General features: G+C 43.5%; 1 protein-coding gene across 1 annotated transcript in view; it reads left to right on the top strand.

The window, feature by feature from the left end:
- LOC309545936 (chymotrypsin-like elastase family member 1) overlaps positions 1-24,131 on the top strand; it is a 121,086-nt gene that overhangs the window by 32,066 nt on the left and 64,889 nt on the right. Inside the window, exon 2 of the mRNA XM_082245380.1 lies at positions 18,467-18,564. Within this exon, the coding sequence (XP_082101506.1) occupies positions 18,467-18,564 (98 nt within the window). The remainder of the gene's footprint in view (positions 1-18,466; positions 18,565-24,131) is intronic.

The following is a 24,131-nucleotide window of genomic DNA, read 5'->3' as shown; positions in this document are numbered from 1 at the left end:
GTTTAGCAGCCAAATCCTCCGGGGCTTAAGTGGTTAAACAGTTCTTTCGCCCTCAGCAGCACCCAGGGCTGTTAGGTTAAAGCAACCGTCGGCAGCGTCTCCATAATATGCGCTAGGGGTCTGCCATCCCTTGAAGATTGCATATGCTGCCTATCCTATAGTGTATTTATATATATTTGTATATAAAAAAAAATTTGTGTGTAAAAAAAAATATATATATATATATATATATATGTTGCAGGATCCACACAAAAATCAAGCACAAAGATCTGATTGCACCGGGACTGAAGTCTAATGTCCTTTACAGAGGAGATCCTTTTAGGACTCCCAGGGATTCTTTTGCCACAGACATTTATTCTACAAGGATGTCTCAAAAGCTGCCAGTTCTGGCTGTTCTGTCTGGCAGGGGTGCCTCAAATCACAAAACTGGCAGAATAACACATTTTTGGTAGGTGGAAGCAAGGTGCTGAAAACAAGATTTCAGTAGTTCCCCCCTCTTTTCATTTTGGGGTATACCTGTAATATCTGGGGCGAAGTTTTCACCTCCACGGGACAACAGGGAGCCAAAGAACTGGGGGAACATCCAGTATAGACACAGTTGCTGGTGGAAGGATATCCAGTGGTTATTTATACCTATGCCTTAATTTGATCTGGTAAGAAGATATACACTCTTGATTTTTCACGAGGTGGGCAGAGCTGGTTTGTCTTTATCACTGCACTTATGCTCGTTTGGAGATTCTATTGCACCTTATTTTCACCGTCTGGTAAGGGGAATACCTGCACTTTTCAAAGCAAGAATTTTTGCTGCTGAGTTCACTTGTTGGAATGGGATCCTTCATATAAGCACCGATGTGATTAATTGCACTTTTAGGACTTTATGATTTTTTATGGACAGTTTGTGTTCAAAATCCCAATTTATTAATTTCAGTCATTTGGTTGTTACACCTACTCTATGCACTGTTTATAATTTTAGCGCACTATATATATATATATCAATTTGTACACATATTTATCCTACAGGGTAATCGGATTTAGTTGCAGCTTATACATATATATATATATATATATATATATATATATATATATATATATATACTGTATATATACAAATACACACTGCAAGTTCCTTTTCGCTACTTGTAATTGGGACTTTGTAGATCATAAGATGGCCAATAATGCTGGGCACATGTCCATAAGCCCCGCCTCCCAGAAGAGCCAATCCTAAGGTGGTCACCTCATCCCTTAAAAACATAGCAATTACACCCGTTCGGAGGCAAATGGATTGCAGATCCAGCATCGAGGGAGTTTCATTAACACAGGAATTTGCCACAGAACCTGTGTCATTAATATGTGGATGTTTTTAAAGGGATGTGGTGCCAACCATAGCAAACCCCTTAATTTGACATTGGTAGCCTATGCCAAGGGGTTAAGGATGTGCTACGTCAAAACAGAAAAGCCAACATTTGCATTTAAAAGTGTGTCTGGGCGTTCGCCTTACTCTAATTAGAAAATGCTACTGTATCTTTACCAAGTGTCACCCAAAATTGCATAGGTAAAGATTCCTCAAATTTGAAAGAGTGGCTTTTTCATGACAGTAGAAAAAAAAAAATTCTCAAACCCCCTACCCCCATCAATAAAGATGGTGGCCTTTGTTGCTTGTATAGCTTTTAAGAGAAAACCCATGCCAAAAGGTAGCATAAAACAATGTCATGGGTGCCCCCCCCCCCCCCCAAATCCAGAGCAGACCTGCCATCACTACCTGTCATGAATCAGTTAAAAATCCACAACTGATACAATCCACCTGTTCCCATACACGTGTAATAATATCTCTCACCCACAGGTGGTTTAGTGAGTTTTTTTTTATGCAAAGATGGCTGCCGCATATTCAATGAACCATGTGTTTGTGAGGGATGTGTAGCCATGTGTTGATGACCTCACTCACAAAATGACCTGTGAGTGGTCAAGAGGAATGACCATATCCTGTGGGTGGTCTTTTGTATACAGGACTATAAAAAGAGTAATTAGCATGAAAAAAGGCCTCTTTGGGTCTGAGCTGTGGATCAGCCATGATGCAGCCAGGATTTCTCAATGCCTTGCTTCTCCAGAGATCCAATGGAAGCTGTTGAATTTCAACTACCAGAGCTAAGTATTTATTTGATATTCTTGGGACAAGGGTTGCTTTCTTTAAGACGTGGTAATTTTAGGCGTATTTCTGCTGTTTACAGACCATAGGCTGTTCATTTGTTAGGCAATGTTATATCTGCCAGTTTTGTATTATGTTCCTAATATTGTAATAGTTTGTATGTACAGCATGTTTTGTATAGTAAAAGCACATTTATACACTGCAGAGTTCTGAGCTTCCTTGTTTATTCCACAAAGTAACCTTGCTAGATAGACGCAAGCAAAACAAAGCACTTTGTCCATATGTTGATGGGGACATATGTTGATGGGGACATGGGGCTCTTCCCTAGAACCTAGGCCAGTGGTTATGTCAGCTCTGCGCCCAGAAGACTTTGGGATGTCTGAATGCCTCCTTTAACAAGTGTGTTACCAGATCATACCTTCTCCCTCGTGTGAATGAGTGTGGGTTGTGTTAAGCAACAGCTAACTAAAGGAGTTATTACACATGGGGGGCAGGATATGGGTGACACCTTGTAAAGGGGGCTTGATGATCCATGAAAGCCCCCCCCCCCCCCAAACACTGCCCAAAGTGATGTGGAAAAGCCTCCACATGGGGACAAGATACTTTGAGGTGGGTGTTTAGGGCCCCCTTTCCCCAATGCAACCCCCTATTGAGGTCATCACCACTGTATGGTAACATAAGGCATGGAGATAGATGTTTACATAGATGTATGTGTATCACTAGAAACTGTAATCATTGGTCACAAATCTTATGTATGTTTTAAGCTTTGTTAACACATTTTTATGGTCTTTTAGTAAAACATAAATTGCTGTTTCCACAGACCCTCCTCCTCAGGCGCTATGATGGGTACATCAAGCTCTTCGCCCAGCAGACCATCATGCGGGCTCTCCAGATGAAGCTGTGGAGGAGATTCTGCCACCGCACATCAGTGCAGGACCTTCAGCGCTCTTGGAGCAATGTCAAGAGGCGCAACCCAAGAGCACTGAAGAAGGCCGTGACGAGAATCTCTGGTAAGTCCATATGTGGAAAAATTATGCCAAAAGATGTGTGTGTGTTCACAGCCTTTTGAACTCCCTTTAGAATTTGTCATTAAATGATATCCTCTTTGTCTTCTTGTTCTAGACACAGCTGATGGGGACAAGCGGTGATCTGTTTGGTGAAGAAGGGGAGGAGGAGGACTGAAACAATGGAGTATGTGGCCCCAGGGAGTGAGCCATTGGAGTGGCTCTGATTTATTGATGGTAAGCAGAAGCACGTTAATTTTAAGATGTTTATTTCTAAACATGCCCAATGAATCTCATTGATGTCATTGCTCCTGTATGTACTGAATTGTAGGGGCATTGAGTGTAATGCTACCATGTGGCTAAGTAGCTGGATATTTGAGTCCTAAAATTGTGTCTAACTTGTGCTGTTCTTTTTTGTAGAGACAAGTGAAGATGAGCAACAGGAGACTCATCCCTCTCAGGCCTACTGTAAGTACTTTGACTGTGAATGTGTTCTGTGTCTTTGTTCTAACTTGGAGAACTGCATTTTTGGTGTATTTTTTCTCTTTTGTGGTTTATGTAGCTTCAGCGAAAGGTGAGGAGGAGGAGGGCGAGGAGGAGGAGGAGATGGAGGAGGTGGGGACGAGGGAGCGGAGGAGGAGGAGACAGATGCTTAGTGGGGTGAGGAGGACACCTGCCCTGAAGGTGAATGTAATTACCCTCCATGTGTTTGTGTCTTCTCTGAGTCCCTGTTTTAACTGGAAGGGCTGCAATGTTTATGTTTTTCTTGGTTTTGGTTTATGTAGCAGCAGACATCTATGATGTTGGGGAGGACAGGGGAAGAGCAGAGGCTGCCTACCCAGCCCACTGTAACTACCTTCAATGGGTTGGCCTACTTTCTGTGTCCCTTTTCAAAATTGCTGTTATTAAATGATTTTATTTTTTCTTAGTGTTTCTAGTATCTGCCACGTGGTCACCCCGTGGGGGGGAGGAGGAGGCCGATGGAGAGGAGAAGGAGGCAAGCTCCCCTCAAGCACACAGTAAGTACATTCAATGGGATTTTCACATGTAATGTGTATATGTGCAAATTTAAGTTTATGGAAGATCCAGTGTATTTTAACTAGATGTGACAGGAAGGTTGAAGTGGAGTTTGACATGGAGGATTATGAAGGTCAAGGATAGAGAATATCCCATGAGGGCCAATGTAAGGCCGGCCATCCTGGATTTTTGAGGATCTTCTAACAATGACCACTAATTGCAAGTTTATTTTGGGCAACACAGTCAGAGTGGAGAGGGTAGTGGTTAACTTTCCCTATTGGAAGGTGGTAGTGGGGAGCATTACTGGACATTTTAGTCTTTAGTCGGTTTCCTGACGCCACCCTCTTCTAATTTTTGGTTGGTTTCCTTGAAGTGTACATGCCGTATTTTGTAACTCTATGTTCTTTTTGGCCATGTTAACCTCATCTTGTCCTGGTGTCTACAACATTTAAAACGGAGGTGGCTTGGCTTCAACATTGTGTGTGTTCTTGAGTTTCTAAATGCTTAGCCCCTGGAATCTAACAAATTGGAGTTCACATTTTTTAATGTTTTTTTTTAACCACTTGCCGACCGTTCACTGAGCTGGTACTGCGGCGAAGTGGCTCGTTATCGCCAAGCGACGTAGACCTACGTCGCTGGACTCCTCCCCTTCTCGGCGGCGCGTGCGCACCACCGGAGGCTCGCTCCCGCTGTATTCAGACACAGCGGGAGTCGGGCCAGGGGAGGAGAGGCGGTGATCACCGCCGCTCTTCCCCGATCGTCGGGGATCGAATGAGGAAATCCGCCCGCTGCTGTAAACAAAGCGGGCGGATCTCCTATGTGAAAGGCAGGGACAGATTACAGGATTCAGCATAGCTGAACCTGCGATCTGTGCCTGTGTCACACAATCCCCTCCCCCCACACACGTCAGTAAGCACCAGGCATACATTTAACCCCTTGATCACCAATAATGTTAACCCCTTCCCTGCCATTGTCATTATTACAGTAACAGTGCATATTTATAGCACTGATTACTGTAGTAATGTCACTGGTACCCCCAAAAGTGTAAAAAATGTCAGTTAGGGGTCTGATCTATCCGCTGCAATGGCGCAGTCCCGCAAAAAAAATCGCAGATCGCCGCCATTACTAGTTAAAAAAAAAAACAATAAAAATGACATAAATCTTTCCCGTAGTTAGTAGCTGCGATAACTTTTGCGAAAACCAATCAAAATACGCTTATTGCCATTTTTCTTACCAAAAATATGTAGCAGAAAACAAATTGGCCTAAAATGTTAAAATATTTTGATTTTTACATTTTTTTGGGGGGGGGGGGTTTCATATAAAAAAATGTGAAAAATATTGTTATTTTTTCAAAATTGTCGATCTTTCCTTGTTTATAGCGCAAAAAGTATAAATCGCACAGGTGGTCAAATACCACCAAAAAAAGCTCTATTTGTGGGGGAAAAAAGTACATAAATTTAATTTGGGTACGGCATTGCATGACCGCGCAATTGTCCATTAAAGTAACGCAGTGCCGAATCACAAAATATGGCCTGGTCAGGAATGGGGTAAAATCTTCCGGTCTTAAAGCGGTTAAAAATACGCTCATTGAGAATTTTTTTGTCAAAGACATGTCGCTAAATACATTTTGGCCTAAATATATGACAAAAATTTAATATATTGCATATTTTTTAACTGTCAAAGTAGAAAATGTAAATTTTTGCTCTTTTTTATTAATATCACAAAAAATGAAAAGTGCAGAGGTAATCAAATACCACCAAAAGAAAGCTCTGTTTGTGGGAAAAAAAGGACGTAAATTTCATTTGGGTACGGCATTGCATGACCGCGCAATTGTTAGTCAAAGTTGCACAGTGCCAAGTTGCAAAAAGTGGCCTGGACGTAAAGCAGGAAAATCCTCCTGTGATTAAGGTTCTGACAACCAGAGGCCATCCACCTCGGAGGCCCATGGCCAAGTGGTTGAAGGTAAGTAATCTGTGCTTTTGCTAGAATGTCCAAAATTTGTTAGGGTCGAAAGTCTAAATGTGTATGGGACAGAGCAGACTTAAAGTGGTTGTAAAGGCATCAGTTTTTTTCTCTTAATGCATTAAATGCTTTAGGATTAAAAGTCTGTTGTGTGCATCAGCCCCCTTATACTTACCTGCGCCCATCTCACCCAGCAATGTTGCAGGAGAAACTTGGCTGGTCCAGACTCTCCCTCCTCCTTGGCTGAGATGGCAGCATGGCAATATTGCCTCCTGCTGCTGTCAGTCCAAATCATTGAGACAACCGGGAGAGAGAGGGGGCAGGGCCGGTTCACAGCTAAGTGCCTGAATGGACACAGGGAGCTTGATTTGATCTCAGGTGCCTCCATAGCAAGCTGCCTGCTGTGGGGGCACTCAACAGGAGGGAGGTGCCCAGAGGGATGTAGAGGGACCTGTGAAGAGGAGGATCAGCGGGTAAGTCTAACCAACAGATTGTTTTTTTCAATTGTCAAAAAAGGAGATAGTCAAAACACTTTGATGTTGTTGGTGCCTCAGCCACACCTTTTCAGAGAACCACCTTCAGCACAGAAGCATGGAGTACATATATTTAAGCCTACATGCTTCTCCCTGAAGCAGGAAGCTTGCAGTTAAGGTTGAGCGGACACCTGGATGTCCGTGTTTGGCGGGTTCGGCCGAACTTGAAAAAAAAGTCCGCGTCCGTGTCCCGGACTTTTTCCGAACTTTACCCGGACACCGAACCCCATTGAAGTCAATGGGGACCCGAACTTTCAGGCACTAAAATGGCTCTAAAAGACCAATGGAAAGGGCTAGAGTGCTGCAAATGGCAGCAAAATGTAGTTAAGAGCATGGCAAGTGCTCTGCAAACAAATATGGATAGGGAAATAACTTAAAACAACAAAAAAACACAGAAAAATAAAACAATTTTCTTCATCTGTGAAGGACGAGGCCCATATGGAGTAGGAGGGAGGTTGAGGTGGCGGTGGATGTGGCGGTGTAGGTGGAAGCGGCGGTGGAGGGGGACGAGGTAGCCAACACTGCTTTTTTTCAGTCATTTTAAATTAGGGTGCACCCCAAAAGAGTGAGAAAGATCAAAAATATAACAATGGCTGGGTAAGGTCGGTATCCATCTCTATTCTGCACAAAGGTACGGAAAAGTCCTGTGGGATCCATGCCTGATTCATTTTAATGAACGTGAGCTTGTCCACATTGTCTCTGGACAGGCGGCTGCGCTTGTCTGTGATAACGCCCCCAGCCATGCTAAATACACGTTCAGATAATACACTGGCTGCAGGGCACGCCAGCACCTCCAAGGCGTAAAGGGCAAGCTCAGGCCATGTGCCCAATTTGGAGACCTAGAAGTTGAAGGGTTCTTCTGAGGTGCTGGTGGTGCCCTGGCTGCGTTGGCGACCTCTTCCTCCTTCTCCTCCTCCCCTCATCTGCCTTGGCCTTGTGCTTCCACTGTGGCCCCGCTGTCAGGTGGGAATGCCAGCAGCATCGCGTCTACCAGCGTGCGCTTGTACTCGCGCATCTTGCGATCACGCTCCAGTGAGTGAATTAAGGATGGTACGTTGTCCTTGTAACTGGGATCCAGCAGCGTGGCCACCCAGTAATCATCACAAGTTAGAATGTGGGCAACTCGGCGGTCGTTGTGGAGACACTGCAGCATGTAATCGCTCATGTGTGCCAGGCTGCCCAGAGGCAACGAAAGGCTGTCCTCTGTGGGAGGTGTATCGTCTGTGTCTTCTGTTTCCCCCCCAGCCACGCACCAGTGATGGCCATGAGCTGGCCTGGGTGCCACACTGCTGTGAACATGGTTCCATCTCCTCCTCCATCTCCTCCTCATCTTCCAGAACTGTGCCCCTGCTGGACAATTGTGTACCTGGCGTTTGTGGGTGCAGGAACCCACCCTCGGAGCCACTTGTGAATGACTGCCCTAAAAGCCATGGAAATTATCCCTCTTCCTCTTCCTCCTGTGCCACATCCTCTTCCATCATCGCCCGATGCGTTTTTTCAAGGAGGCATAGAAGTGGGATAATTAAGCTGACAACGGCGTCATCGGCACTGGCCATGTTGGTGGAGTACTCAAAACAGCGCAACAAAAGCACACAGGTCTCGCATGGAGGCCCAGTTATTGATGGTGAAGTGGTGCTGTTCCGCAGAGCGACTCACGCGTGCGTGCTGCAGCTGAAACTCCACTATGGCCTGCTGCTGCTCGCACAGTCTTTCCAGCATGTGCAAGGTGGAGTTCCACCTTGCATGTGGGCACATCACATATGAGGCGGTGAGCGGGAAGGCCGAAGTTACGCTGCAGTGCTGACAGGCGAGCAGCAGCAGGGTGAGAACGCCAAAAGTGCGCACAGACGGCCTGCACTTTCTGCAGCAGCTCTGACATATCGGGGTAATTTTGAAGGAACCTCTGCACCACCAAATTCAGCAAATGCGCCAGGCAAGGGATGTGCGTCAAACCGGCTAGGCCCAGAGCTGCTATGAGATTTCGCCCGTTATCGCACACCACCATGCTGGGCTTGAGGCTCGCTGGCATCAACAACTCAATGGTCTGCTGTTCCATGCTCCTCCACAACTCATGCGCAATGTGGGATTTTTCCCCCAAACATGCAAGTTTTAAAACTGCCTGCTGTCGTTTACCCCTGGCTTTGCTGAATTTGGTGGTGAAGGTGTTATGCTGACCGGATGAGGAGGCGGTAGAGGATAAGGAAGCGGAGTAGGAGGAGTTAGGAACAGGATGTAAACTGAAGCTCCCTGCAATCCTCGGTGGTGGAAGGAGATGCGCCAAACAAATTGGAAGGGTGTATCTCACACGTACACATACAGACTATGCCGCAATTTGATTTTTTTCACCTGCATGGGTGTATATTGAATAGCGGAATAGAACAAAAGTATATAAAAGGGTGTATCTCACACGTACAGACTAGGCCACAATTGAATTATTTTCACCCGCATGGGTGTATATTGAATAGCGATATAGAACAATTGTATCTAAAAGGGTACATCTCACACGTACAGACTATGCCGCAATTTAATATTTGTCACCCGCATGGGTGTATATTGAATAGCGGAATAGAAAAATAGTATCCAAAAGGGTGCATCTCACACATATAGACTATGCCGCAATTTAATTTTTGTCACCTGCATGGGTGTCTATTGAATAGCGGAATAGAACAAAAGTATATAAAAGGGTATATCTCACACATACAGACTAGGCCACAATTGAATTATTTTCAACCGCATAGGTGTATATTGAATAGAGGAATAGTTCATCCAGGAGGAAACTGCTTTGCAGGTTTTCTGGGAGTGCCCCTTTGCACAGAGCCTGTTTAGGGCCTTGGAACCTGAACTTAAGGACTTTGTACCACAGACTGCCATCACACACTTTGGTGTGCTAAATGGATTATTTGGTGGAACTTTTTCCCAAGAGGACATTGACAACGCCTGGCAGGTTCTGTGTTCCTTTAAGGACGCTTTATGGTGCGCCAAAAAGTGCCTTATCTACCAGCGAGAGAGGATGCCCATTGAGGACTGTCGCAGACTGGTCCATAGTCTGCTCAGAGACTATAACCTAATGGATCTCATGGAGGAAGAGAAGTTCTAGCGATTTCCCCTTCCCCAACTCTCCCTTGTGTGTTTTTGTCCTTTCATTAAAGCTTCGGGCTTGCACTTCTCCACCTCCCTTTCCCCCACTCTTTATTGTTTGTGTGTTTCACGTTTGTCTTTTTGTAATGTGGCGGTACACTTTATTTGCACACATAATCTGATTAGTAGGGTGTAGGTCCTTGGGACTGTCCCTGAATGTCTTGGGGGGGGGGGTATGGATATGGCCTTTTGGCTTGGTTCACCCACCTAGTACTTTGCCAGTGTAAGTACACCAGTCCCTGTCAGCAGCCTTGCGCCACGGGGGATCAGGGTCAGGGTCCTTCCTCTTTCGAGAGGAGGACCATGTGTACACCCTGTGTACTTTTTTATGCACCCGCCGGGTGATAGTCTGAGTGTGTTCACACACCACGGGCTTATAAAAAAAAACGGCTGGTGGTCCTGGCTTTTGTGGCGTGCCGACAAACCTTTTCCACATTTCATACATGCTAACCCTGCTCTCTGAGGTGCCAGCGGTGCCCTGGGTGCGTTGGGGACCTACTCCTCCTCCTCCTCTGCCTTTGCCTTGTGCTTTCAATGTGCCCCTGCTGTCATATGGGAATTCCACCAGCATCGCTTCTCGACCTTTTGGCTAAGATCAAGTGTAGTATCAGTTGTTATAAGTTATACAGTGGGGGCGCTGTGATGCCATTCTGCCTGACCAAGATTGGGTGGCGGCTATGGAAACCTGCTGGAGTGATGGGGGCTTGGAAGGTTTGATGTGTGGCCCTCAGGTTCCTTCCTCCTGGGGGGGGGGGGGGTGGGGGGGTGGTGTTGGGGGGGTGGGGGGTCTCTCTTTGGGAGAGCACCCCTGACCTAGTATTCGAGGTGGCTTCGGCTACCATGAAGAACGGGGTTCTGCCAGGCCTTCTGGCTAGGCAGATCATGGAAACCCTATGTCCCCGTCAGGAGACTTGCCAACCAGTAATCAGCACAAGTTAGAATGTGGGCAACTTGGCGGTCATTGCGCAGACATTGCAGCATGTGATTGCTAATGTGTGCCAGGCTGCCCAGAGGCAACGAAAGGCTGCCCTCTGTGGAAGGTGTATTGTTTGTGTCCTCTGTATACCCCCAGCCACGCACAAGTGATGGCCACGAGCTGTCCTGGGTACCACCCTGCTGTGAACATGGATCCTCATCCTCATCCATCATCCAGCAATTTTTCAAAAAGGTATACAAGTGGGATAGTAACGCTGAGAACGGCGCCATAGGCACTGTCCATGTTGGTGGAGTACTCGAAACAGCGCAACAAGGCACACAGGTCTCCCATGGAAGCCCAGTTATTGGTGAAGTGGTGCTGTTCTGCAGAGAGACTCACGCGTGTGTGCTGCAGCTGAACCTCCGCTATGGCCTGCTGCTGCTCGCACAGTCTTGCCAGCATGTGCAGGGTGGAGTTCCACCTTGTGGGCACGTCACATATGAGGCGGTGAGCGGGAAAGCCGAAGTTACGCTGCAGCGCTGACAGGCGAGCAGAAGCAGGGTGGGAACGCCGAAAGTGCGCACAGGCGGCCCGCACTTTCTGCAGCAGCTCTGACATATCGGGGTCATTTTGAAGGAACCTCTGCACCACCAAATTCAGCACATGCGCCAGGCAAGGGATGTGCGTCAAACCGGCTAGGCCCAGAGCTGCTATGAGATTTTGCCCGTTATCGCACACCACCATGCCGGGCATGAGGCTCGCTGGCACCAACAACTCATCGGTCTGCTGTTCCATGCTCCTCCACAACTCATGCGCGGTGTGGGTTTTTTCCCCCAAACATGCAAGTTTTAAAACTGCCTGCTGTCATTTACCCCTGGCTTTGCTGAATTTGGTGGTGAAGGTGTTACGCTGACCGGATGAGGAGGCGGTAGAGGATGAGGAAGCGGAGTAGGAGGAGTTAGGAACAGGATGTAAACTGAAGCGCCCTGCAATCCTCAGTGGTGGAAGGAGATGCGCCAAACAAATTTAAAAGGTGTATCTCACACGTACCAATACAGACTATGCCGCAATTGAATTCTTTTTACCCCAAAAGGGTGTAGATTGAATAGCAGAATAGAAAATATGATATAAAAAGGTTTATCTCACACGTACAAACCCAGACTAGGCCCCGATTACAATTTTTTGTACCCTAAAGGCAGGATGAGGAGTAGGAGGAGTTCGGAACAGGAGGCAAACTGAAGCATCCTGCAATCCTCGGCGGTGGAAGATGCGCCCCAAAAATTTGGAAGGTGTATCTCACACGTACCGATACAGACTATGCCGCAATTGAATTATTTTTACCCCAAAGGGTGTAGATTGAATAGCGGAATAGAAAATATGATATAAAAAGGTGTATCTCACACGTACAAACCCAGACTAGGCCCTGATTACAATTTTTTGTACCCTAAAGGCAGGATGAGGAGTAGGAGGAGTTCAGAACAGGAGGCAAACTGAAGCACCCTGCAATCCTCGGCGGTGGAAGATGCGCCTCAAAAATTTGGAAGGTGTATCTCACACGTACCGATACAGACTATGCCGCAATTTAATTTTTTTTACCCCAAAAGGGTGTAGATTGAATAGCGGAATAGAAAATATGATATAAAAAGGTGTATCTCACACGTACAAACCCAGACTAGGCCCTGATTACAATTTTTTGTACCCTAAAGGCAGGATGAGGAGTAGGAGGAGTTCAGAACAGGAGGCAAACTGAAGCACCCTGCAATCCTCGGCGGTGGAAGATGCGCCCCAAAAATTTTGAAGGTGTATTTCACACGTACCGATACAGACTATGCCGCAATTTAATTTTTTTTTACCCCAAAAGGGTGTAGATTGAATAGCGGAATAGAAAATATGATATAAAAAAATGTATCTCACACGTACAAACCCAGACTAGGCCCCGATTAAAATTTTTTGTACCCTAAAGGCAGGATGAGGAGTAGGAGGAGTTCGGAACAGGAGGCAAACTGATGCACCCTGCAATCCTTGGCGGTGGAAGATGCGCCCCAAAAATTTGAAAGGTGTATCTCACACGTACCGATACAGACTATGCCGCAATTTAATTTTTTTTACCCCAAAAGGGTGTAGATTGAATAGCGGAATAGAAAAAAGTATATAAAATTGGTGATTTTTCAATAGCACATGTGAACACAGCAGTGTCTTCTGTTTTATGTCACAGTCAGCTCAGCAGCAGGCTATGAAGGGAAAAAAAAAAATTCCCTTTTAACTTTGTAATTTTTAAATAGCAGATTAGTACAGACTATGCCACAATTTATTTTTTTTTTAACCCAAAAGGGTGTATATTGAATAGTGGAATATAAAAAAGTATATAAAATTGGTGATTTTTCAATAGCACATGTGAACACAGCAGTGTCTTATGTTTTATGTCACAGTCAGCTCAGCAGCAGGCTATGAAGGGAAAAAAAAAAAACTTCCCCTTTAACTTTGTAATTTTTAAATAGCACATTAGTACAGACTATGCCACAATTTGTTTTTTTTTTTTTTAACCCAAAAGGGTGTATATTGAATAGTGGAATAGAAAAAAGTATATAAAATTGGCGATTTTTCAATAGCAAATGTGAACACAGCAGTGTCTTATGTTTTATGTCACAGTCAGCTCAGCAGCAGTCTATGAAGGGAAAAAAAAAAAAAATTCCCCTTTTAACTTTGTAATTTTTAAATAGCAGATTAGTACAGACTATGCCACAATTTATTTTTTTTAACCCAAAAGGGTGTATATTGAATAGCTCAGCAGCAGGCTATGAAGGGAAAAAAAAAAAATTCCCCTTTAACTTTGTACTTTTTAAATAGCAGATTAGAACAGCAATCTGTAGTAAAATATAGCTGAACGCTGCACACAACAGACTGATAAAAATATATTTTTTTCTCCCTCCTCCTCCTCCTCCTCCTCAGTGGGCTCAAGTGAGGGCAAAAAGATTGTTCACTGCACCACCCCCCACACAGCAAACTCGATGTAGATCGCTAACGGACGATTGTTCTGTCCCTGCCTAATCTCTCCAGCCTGTCCCTAAAATGCTCAAATATCTTTCCCTGCCTACACTCTGATCTGTCCCTGCATTCTTTTTGGGCACAATTTTTCACTGTCTGTCCCTAATCAGCAGCAGCCAGCACGTATGATGTGTGCTCTCTCCCTACACTACAGAAGAATGACGCACCGCGCTGTGGCTCTCGAACTTATAAAGACATGGGTCACATGCTTCAGATGGCCAATCACAGCTACTGATACATTTGTAGGCATGGCTGGGATGGCTTAAGGCACACCAGTTAAACGCTTGTTGATTGGCTGTTGAAAGCCCGCCATTAAAAGCGCGCCATTACATACAAAACAGGAAATAAAATTACCAAACACGGATTTTAAACCCGAAAATACATTAAAGTTTAAACCAGAATAATACAGTCTGTGTTCGCTCAACACTACTTGCAGTGTAGAAATCAGCTTTAGCACTGAAAAGGTGCAAAAAGAACCCTTTCAGGGGAGGGTGGAGGGGGTAAGGAGAGAGAGAGAGAGAGAGACATAGGTGGGAGAGAAGAGGATGGGAGAGAGAGAAAGGTGTAAAATGGTAGGGGGATTTAATGGGTGAACATTTAGAGACAGAGAAAAGAGGGGGAGGATGGATATGGTGGGGATAGAGATGAGAGGAGTGGGGGGTTTGATGTTTTCCATGACTGCCTAACCTCCATTTTGTTTTGTGAAATTCATTGCTAATCTTTTTTTCTCTCTCTCTTCACACAGTTTCTACAGACATAAGTGGGGCTACTCAGCAGCAAAACCAACCCCATCCACGTGCCCACCTCTGGCTACTGAGTGGTGAGTCCCTACAATGTGTCTCTTTAGATATATACATAGCGAGAGGGAGAGAGAACTCAATCTGCATTTAGTTTGGGATAGAGAGAGATGTGTGCACATGTATCCTGGGAAGCAATTGAACGCAACATATACCCTCATTACAAATGTTTGTTTGTCTTAACCTATTGAGGTTGACATGGCAAGCCTTTTACATTGCTTTTGTTGAACAGCTAGTAAAATAAAAATTCATTTTGTTGAACCTTTAGAACACTTTCCCCTGCAAGATTTTTCTCTAGGGTATGGCCCCTTAAAGCTGGAGCATCTAGGATTTACCTGTTAGCCCAAACAAAGTCCTTCCTCCACTGTGATCTCTACCATCTTCAGGCTTCAATGCTAAGAGATGAAAGACCACACCTCAGCTTATTAGGAGCTGGGCCTCCTCCCTTCCAACACATCTGATTAATCAAACCATCAGGGCAATAGGAAACTCTGATCCTGTGTGGATCGAATTGGACAGCGTTCCGAACATAGATATATCTTTAGAGGTTGAAGTTCAAAATGTCTTCTTGTTGGCCAAGGAATTCACCTTACACCTGCCCCAAACATGTTTGTGGATTAAGCATTTGAGTGTAACTATGTAGACCAGCAATCTATCATGTTTGAGCAAGAATGTAGAGAAAACAGGGCAAATGTACTCCAGTGCCTAGTTTGTGATGTATTGGTTTTGTCAGTCCTTTGTTTCAGCATTTGGTCTCAAGGTAATTATCTTGTCTCTTTTTCTCCCCAAGGGTCCAGGACATCACTTTGCCAATGGCCCTATTGGTACTGAAGTGGTGCAGTGACCGCATCCAGCTTTTGAAGCAGCTGGCGGGTGTTGATCCTGCTGCTGACCAGCCCTTTATTCTGGACTGTTTCTAGTTTTAAGTTTTTAAATTTGTGTTATTTTTATATTTTTATAATAAAATATTTTTGTTACAAAATAAACTAGTTTGTGTGTTTTTTTCCCCCTAGAAAATACAAATCAAATCCAGCACACAACTGATTCAGAGTGGTGGGGTCTGGAATTGGTTGTGTGTTGGATTTGGTTGGTGTTCTCCCTGAGAAATTAATTGGAGAAGAATTAAAAGGGACACCTTTTAGGATTTCATTATGTGAAGATTGTGTTTAGCAAGTCGAAATGTAACCAGATGTTTGCAGTAAGAGAAGCACCTGTGTAAAAAAGGCCTACATTAACAAGCCAGGGACATTTCTTGCCCAGCATCCCCCCCTCCAAGAAAAATAAAATGTATTATCAAAAAATAAATCCAATTTAAAATATATTTATTACAAACAATATCCAAATTATTACAAACAGTAATGACAAACACAAAAACCATCAAAAATATAAAAACAAAAAAACCCCTCAAAATATAAAAACACAAAAACCATCAAAAATATAAAGACAATAAATCCCTTTAAAAATATGGAAACAAAAAAACCCTCAAAAACAAAAAAAACCCATCAAAAATATAAAAACAAAAACCCTCAAATATTTAAAAAAACATTAAAATATAAAAACAAGAAACCCTCAAAAATATAAAAACAAAAAAACCCTCAAAAATATAAAAACAAGAAAAACCATCAAAAATATAAAAACAAAGAAAACCCTCAAAAATACAAAAACAAAAAAAAACAAAACAACCCAAAATATATATATATATATATATATATATATATATATATATATATATATATATATATATATATATATATATATATATATATATATATATATATAAAAAAACATCAAACATGAGGTGGTGGCTCAGGAGGTTTGGGGGGGGGGGGGCTGCTGCTGCTGTTGCTGCAGCAAATGTTGTAGCATCTGCTGCAAGTGCAGCTGTCCCTGATGCAGCTGTGGCTGCAGCATTTGCTGTGCCAGCCTCATCAGACACTCCAGCTGCTGCTGCTGCGACCACGGCTGATGCTGTTGATGTTGCTGCTTCTGCTTCTGCTGTGGGAGATTCTGCTGTTGCTGCTGGTGGTGTGAGGGGATTGAATATGGGGTAGGGATTGTGTTGTGTTGTGTTGAGGTGTGTGGCAAGGGGGAGTGTTGGACTATGAGGGGCTGTGTTGGTAAGACATGTTGAGGGTCCCATACCGGACACATATTTGCCTGGTGTGCATAAAATGATCCATCCATTGTAATGTCTTAACGATTGCAGCTCCAAATAAGGATGCCCACACCCATACGTTTCAAATTGGGATTGTGACATCTGTGCCATGCATAGCTATGCTATGTTTTGCCCCCCCCAAAAAAGTATCGTATTGAAACTTCATCCAAGTGATGTCATGGTTGTGATTTGAACCCATAACCTAGGTGCTTCTGGCTAAGCTGCAAAGCAGTAAGCTACTATGCAGAATAGAGTTATATGGGGAATAAATAGAAAGGAGTCATATGAGCCAAAAATGCACATATAGCAATAGTACTCAATATTAATTTCAAATATGAATAAGACATTCAAAAAGTTGGATATGTAAACATATAATAGCAATATAAGTCTAACATCATTGCTAAGAATAGAATTAGCTACAAAATCAGTCCTGTGTGATAATGTATACAAATTGAGCAACAATGCAGGATTGAAGGAGAGTATAGATTCTGTGGATGTATGTTGATTGATGAATCATAGCTATAACCTCTCTCACCATGGGTTCAAGTCCCAAAGAAGGCATCACCTACTTTGGTTTGAAAGTGAAGGATATAGTTAAAAAAGTGAAGCTTTAATTAACACCACCACCCATATGAATTTCAGGGGAGCAGAATGGCATCAATCTGTAGAATTGCAAAAATCAGACAGTATTGAAGACATTTTACTGGGCATTGTGTTGAGATGGATTTGTGAAATGGCTCCTGCAGTTAAATATTGGCTGGTTGCAAAATTGCATAGGACCACCTGCTATTGCACACATAACTGCTTGCTCCATGGTGTAGTGGTTATGAGTGCGAAATAGGCTGCAACCATGGGTTCATAATTCCCAGAAAGATCACATACTGAAATAATGAAACAGCAGTGAATGCTGTCACTTGGCGAATGCGCAAATGCTTCACATGCTTCATCTTAGCTGCATGTTTTTATCAGTAATTTTACCACCTTTTACAATCTGTAGACATAACCCCCCCCAAACACAACTGAGGTGATGATGCTGGGTATGACTAGAACCCATGACAGATCAGTCAGAGTGTATGTGCAAGATACCACTACACCACAGTGCTGAGTGCAAGCCCTGCCTGTCAGCTTCATATGAAAGTGCTAATTGTAAAAGCCGCAACTGACAAAAACGCCGCTCTAATCGGATATCACTATTGACTTTCACGATCTCAAATTCGCCCACACGTCACGGACAGCCTGATCTCAGTGGTGGGAGCGTGTGATTGAGCATGCTTCCATTACAAACAAAATAATTAATCTTTATGATGCCCCGGATTAAAGGCTCCATTCACACCCGAGCGTATTGTTTTCAGGCATTTTTTTCTGGCTATTTTTAAATGTTTTTTTGTAGGTGTTTGGAGTCAGGCATTTCATTCTAACAAAAACGCTTGTAATCTGCCAAAAAAGAATCTCATGTCCTTTTTAGATTTTCAGGCTTTTTGCTTCAGGTGACAAAACGCTCATATGTGAACAGGGGCCATTGAAATGACTAGGATTTTACTTGTTGGGCGTTTTGAGACTTTAGAGATAAGCGTTTACCGAGCTGAAAAATGCTCTGGTGTGAACAAGGCCTTAGTGTGAAAGGAGCCTTACATGTCTGGATTCACCTTTGTTCACCAACCTTCTGCCAGTATATCCCCCAACATGTTGGATCATTGTAATTGTGATCTGATAGGGTGAATGCCTTTTATGAAATTTGTTTTCTTTTTTCCAAAAGGACATTGCCGTGATGATGTTATTTACATTGAGGATGCTGAGGAGAATGCAGGTGTAGTGGGAGGAACCAATGCTGCCCTAAATGCATGGCCTTTTCAGGTAAAATAGAGAGGATTAAAATAAACAGTGTTTTTAAACCTGTAAAAAACACCCTCTGTGCACACATTACAGACATAATAATTTTTAAGAAGAGCACACAAAAAAAAAAATAAGGCTATTAAAAGGTAGCAGCACATGCATATGCTGCAAAAATACATGTGCCAACAACAAGTTTATATGTTAGTATGTGATACTGTTCTTAAAGGGGAAGAACCAGCCATTTAAAATTTGGTCACACACATTTGCAGCTAAGCTTCCCCACCCCCACTATTGTACCAAATCCATTTCCAAAGATACAATGTTAAGTAATTACAAAACGTCACTTTCTCAAGTTTTTGAGATTTGTACCTTCACATTTGTGCCACTAGAACTGTTTTTAGAACTGACCAATTTGTTATACTAATAAAGTGTTTTTTTTCTGTATTTTATCTTTCGTTATTATAAAAACTCCAACAATTTTTTTCCCCTAGCTTTGGAAAGAATGTGGAAGGGTTAGAAAACCTCTGTTTGGTTTCTATTGGTAGAAGAAGACAAAGCAAGAGTGCAACAGCAAATGTTTAGTGGTCCAAAGGTATTTACTTCATCATATAAAGTTCAAAGACAACAAGCCATTGCCTTTGTTTCAGGGGCTATATGATTCTCTTCTTCATCAGGGCTTATTCTGTTGATTTGAAACAAATATTGGACTTGTATGGGTTATTTGAGGGATAGTCCAACTCGTAAATAAACTGGCTCTTTTCATCCAAATGCATATTTTAGCCGGCTGATTGTATAAAAGCTCAATTTAGCCCTGAAATACATTGGTTTGTTGTCTTCAGCCTCCTATGATGAAGTAAATTATCGTGGACTGCTACTGGTATGGGGTCTCTATTTTCCCTACACCTTCTAGAAATCACCCAAGGTGTCTATGACCTTTGTCTTGGAGAGCTGCCTACCCAGAGTCATTATACTCTACAAAATAGACTTATCTTCACACTGAGGAACTAAACCAATTTCCTATTCAGCATCCCCCAATCTAAATATTTAAGGTTTTTATTGGTGTTTTGACTTCTTTATGGAGATTTTCCCTCATTACTTATCAGGTTGATTATTGTAAAAGAGAGAGAAAGAGAGTAGTGTTGAGCGAACACGGACTGTATTATTCGTGTTCGTACCGAATAATTGGATTTTTTTTACCCGAACACGGACACGGACACTTTACTGTATGTTCGGGTAAAAATCCGTGTTCGGTCGTTTTATTTCCGGGTTTTGCATGCTTTGGCGCTCTTTTCATGGCGGGCTTTCAACAGCCAATCAACAATCGTTTAACTGGTGTGCCTTAAGCCATCCCAGCCATGCCTGCAAATGTCTTAGTAGCTGTGATTGGCCGTCTGAAGCATGTGACCAAGTCTTTATAAGTTCGAGGCAGCCGCCGCAGCAGCGTCATTCTGCTGCTTAGCTAAGGGACAGAGCACACATCAATGTGCTGGCTGCTGATTAGGGAAAGATAGGCAGGAAAAAACCATTTGTGTCCGGATAGAATTGAGGGACAGGTCGGAGTGTTTAGGCAGGGCGAGTTGTAGGCATTTTAGGGATAGAGTCTGCTGAATTATAGGGTCAGTGTCTTCTACAAACTACAATCGATATTGCTGTGTGGGGGGTGGGGTGAATCTGCACTCAATCCTGATCTACGATCTCTTCTCAATCCTGTTAGGGACAGAGTCTGCTGAATTTTAGGGAAACTGTGTTCTACAAACTACAATCGATATTGCTGTGTGGTGTGGGATTGGAGATAGGCAGGTGTCAGTGATCCACATCCATTTTTCTGTGTGTGAGCTGCAGTGAACACAATCTTTTTGGGCTGCAGTGAACACAATCTTTTTGGGCTGCAGTGAACACAATCTTTTTGGGCTGCAGTGAACACAATCTTTTTGGGCTGCAGTGAACACAATCTTTTTGGGGTGCAGTGAACAAAATCTTTTTGGGGTGCAGTGAACACAATCCTTTTTGGTGTGCAGTGAACACAATCTTTGTGGGGTGCAGTGAACAAAATCCTTTGTGGGGTGCAGTGAACACAATCTTTTTGGGGTGCAGTGAACAAAATCCTTTTTGGGGTGCAGTGAACAACATCCTTTTTGGGGTGCAGTGAACACAATCTTTTTGGGGTGCAGTGAACAAAATCCTTTGTGGGGTGCAGTGAACACAATCTTTTTGGGGTGCAGTGAACACAATCTTTTTGGGGTGGAGTGAACAACATCCTTTTTGGGGTGCAGTGAACAAAATCCTTTTTGGGGTGCAGTGAACAAAATCATTTTTGGGGTGCAGTGAACACAATCTTTGTGGGGTGCAGTGAACACAATCTTTTTGGGGTGGAGTGAACAACATCCTTTTTGGGGTGCAGTGAACAACATCCTTTTTGGGGTGCAGTGAACACAATCTTTTTGGGGTGCAGTGAACACAATCTTTGTGGGGTACAGTGAACAGAATCTTTGTGGGGTGCAGTGAACACAATCTTTGGGGGGTACAGTGAACACAATCTTTTTGGGGTGCAGTGAACACAATCTTTGTGGGGTGCAGTGAACACAATCTTTTTGGGGTGGAGTGAACAAAATCATTTTTGGGGTGCAGTGAACAACATCCTTTTTGGGGTGCAGTGATCAAAATCCTTTTTGGGGTGCAGTGAACACAATCTTTTTGGGGTGCAGTGAACAAAATCCTTTGTGGGGTGCAGTGAACAGAATCTTTGTGGGGTGCAGTGAACACAATCTTTGGGGGGGTACAGTGAACACAATCTTTTTGGGGTGCAGTGAACACAATCTTTGTGGGGTACAGTGAACAGAATCTTTGTGGGGTGCAGTGAACACAATCTTTGGGGGGTACAGTGAACACAATCTTTTTGGGGTGCAGTGAACACAATCTTTGGGGGGTACAGTGAACACAATCTTTTTGGGGTGCAGTGAACACAATCTTTGTGGGGTGCAGTGAGCACAATCTTTGGGGGGGTACAGTGAACACAATCGTTTTGGGGTGCAGTGAACAACATCCTTTTAGGGTGCAGTGAACACAATCTTTGTGGGGTGCAGTGAACAACATCCTTTTAGGGTGCAGTGAACACAATCTTTGTGGGGTACAGTGAACAGAATCTTTGTGGGGTGCAGTGAACACAATCTTTGGGGGGTACAGTGAACACAATCTTTGTGAGGTGCAGTGAACACAATCTTTGTGGGGTGCAGTGAACTCAATCTTTGTGGGGTACAGTGAACACAATCTCATACTTCTGAAGATTTGAGGGTGCTGCCTGTTCCATACTCCCCCTACTCCTCATCTAGCCTTTTAGGGGTACAAACAATAGTAATTGGGGCCTAGTGTGGTTGTGTACGTGTGATATACATACACTTTTTTTGGATCATATTTTCTATTCCGCTATTTAATCAAAAACCTTTGGGGATCAGTTAAATTGGGGGATAGTCTGTGTTGGTACGTGTGAGAGAGATCCACCTTTCCAAGTTGTTGGGGTTCATCTCATACTTCTGAAGGTTTGAGGGTGCTGCCTGTTCCATACTCCCCCTACTCCTAGCCTTTTAGGGGTACAAACAATAGTAATTGGGGCCTAGTGTGGTTGTGTACGTGTGATATACATACACTTTTTTTGGATCATATTTTCTATTCCGCTATTTAATCAAAAACCTTTGGGGATCAGTTAAATTGGGGGATAGTCTGTGTTGGTACGTGTGAGAGAGATCCACCTTTCCAAGTTGTTGGGGTTCATCTCATACTTCTGAAGGTTTGAGGGTGCTGCCTGTTCCATACCCCCCCTACTCCTCATCTAGCCTTTTAGGGGTACAAACAATAGTAATTGGGGCCTAGTGTGGTTGTGTACGTGTGATATACATACACTTTTTTTGGATCATATTTTCTATTCCGCTATTTAATCAAAAACCTTTGGGGATCAGTTAAATTGGGGGATAGTCTGTGTTGGTACGTGTGAGAGAGATCCACCTTTCCAAGTTGTTGGGGTTCATCTCATACTTCTGAAGGTTTGAGGGTGCTGCCTGTTCCATACTCCCCCTACTCCTCATCTAGCCTTTTAGGGGTACAAACAATAGTAATTGGGGCCCAGTGTGGTTGTGTACGTGTGATATACATACACTTTTTTTGGATCATATTTTCTATTCCGCTATTTAATCAAAAACCTTTGGGGATCAGTTAAATTGGGGGATAGTCTGTGTTGGTACGTGTGAGAGAGATCCACCTTTCCAAGTTGTTGGGGTTCATCTCATACTTCTGAAGGTTTGAGGGTGCTGCCTGTTCCATACCCCCCCTACTCCTCATCTAGCCTTTTAGGGGTACAAACAATAGTAATTGGGGCCTAGTGTGGTTGTGTACGTGTGATATACATACACTTTTTTTGGATCATATTTTCTATTCCGCTATTTAATCAAAAACCTTTGGGGATCAGTTAAATTGGGGGATAGTCTGTGTTGGTACGTGTGAGAGAGATCCACCTTTCCAAGTTGTTGGGGTTCATCTCATACTTCTGAAGGTTTGAGGGTGCTGCCTGTTCCATACCCCCCCTACTCCTCATCTAGCCTTTTAGGGGTACAAACAATAGTAATTGGGGCCTAGTGTGGTTGTGTACGTGTGATATACATACACTTTTTTTGGATCATATTTTCTATTCCGCTATTTAATCAAAAACCTTTGGGGATCAGTTAAATTGGGGGATAGTCTGTGTTGGTACGTGTGAGAGAGATCCACCTTTCCAAGTTGTTGGGGTTCATCTCATACTTCTGAAGGTTTGAGGGTGCTGCCTGTTCCATACTCCCCCTACTCCTCATCTAGCCTTTTAGGGGTACAAACAATAGTAATTGGGGCCTAGTGTGGTTGTGTACGTGTGATATACATACACTTTTTTTGGATCATATTTTCTATTCCGCTATTTAATCAAAAACCTTTGGGGATCAGTTAAATTGGGGGATAGTCTGTGTTGGTACGTGTGAGAGAGATCCACCTTTCCAAGTTGTTGGGGTTCATCTCATACTTCTGAAGGTTTGAGGGTGCTGCCTGTTCCATACTCCCCCTACTCCTAGCCTTTTAGGGGTACAAACAATAGTAATTGGGGCCTAGTGTGGTTGTGTACGTGTGATATACATACACTTTTTTTGGATCATATTTTCTATTCCGCTATTTAATCAAAAACCTTTGGGGATCAGTTAAATTGGGGGATAGTCTGTGTTGGTACGTGTGAGAGAGATCCACCTTTCCAAGTTGTTGGGGTTCATCTCATACTTCTGAAGGTTTGAGGGTGCTGCCTGTTCCATACCCCCCCTACTCCTCATCTAGCCTTTTAGGGGTACAAACAATAGTAATTGGGGCCTAGTGTGGTTGTGTACGTGTGATATACATACACTTTTTTTGGATCATATTTTCTATTCCGCTATTTAATCAAAAACCTTTGGGGATCAGTTAAATTGGGGGATAGTCTGTGTTGGTACGTGTGAGAGAGATCCACCTTTCCAAGTTGTTGGGGTTCATCTCATACTTCTGAAGGTTTGAGGGTGCTGCCTGTTCCATACTCCCCCTACTCC

This window comes from Pelophylax lessonae (assembly GCF_965119305.1).
Source record: "Pelophylax lessonae genome assembly, chromosome: 2".
Taxonomy (NCBI): domain Eukaryota; kingdom Metazoa; phylum Chordata; class Amphibia; order Anura; family Ranidae; genus Pelophylax; species Pelophylax lessonae.
Note: the sequence above shows the minus strand (reverse complement) of the source record. Positions and strands in the feature narration are given on the sequence as shown.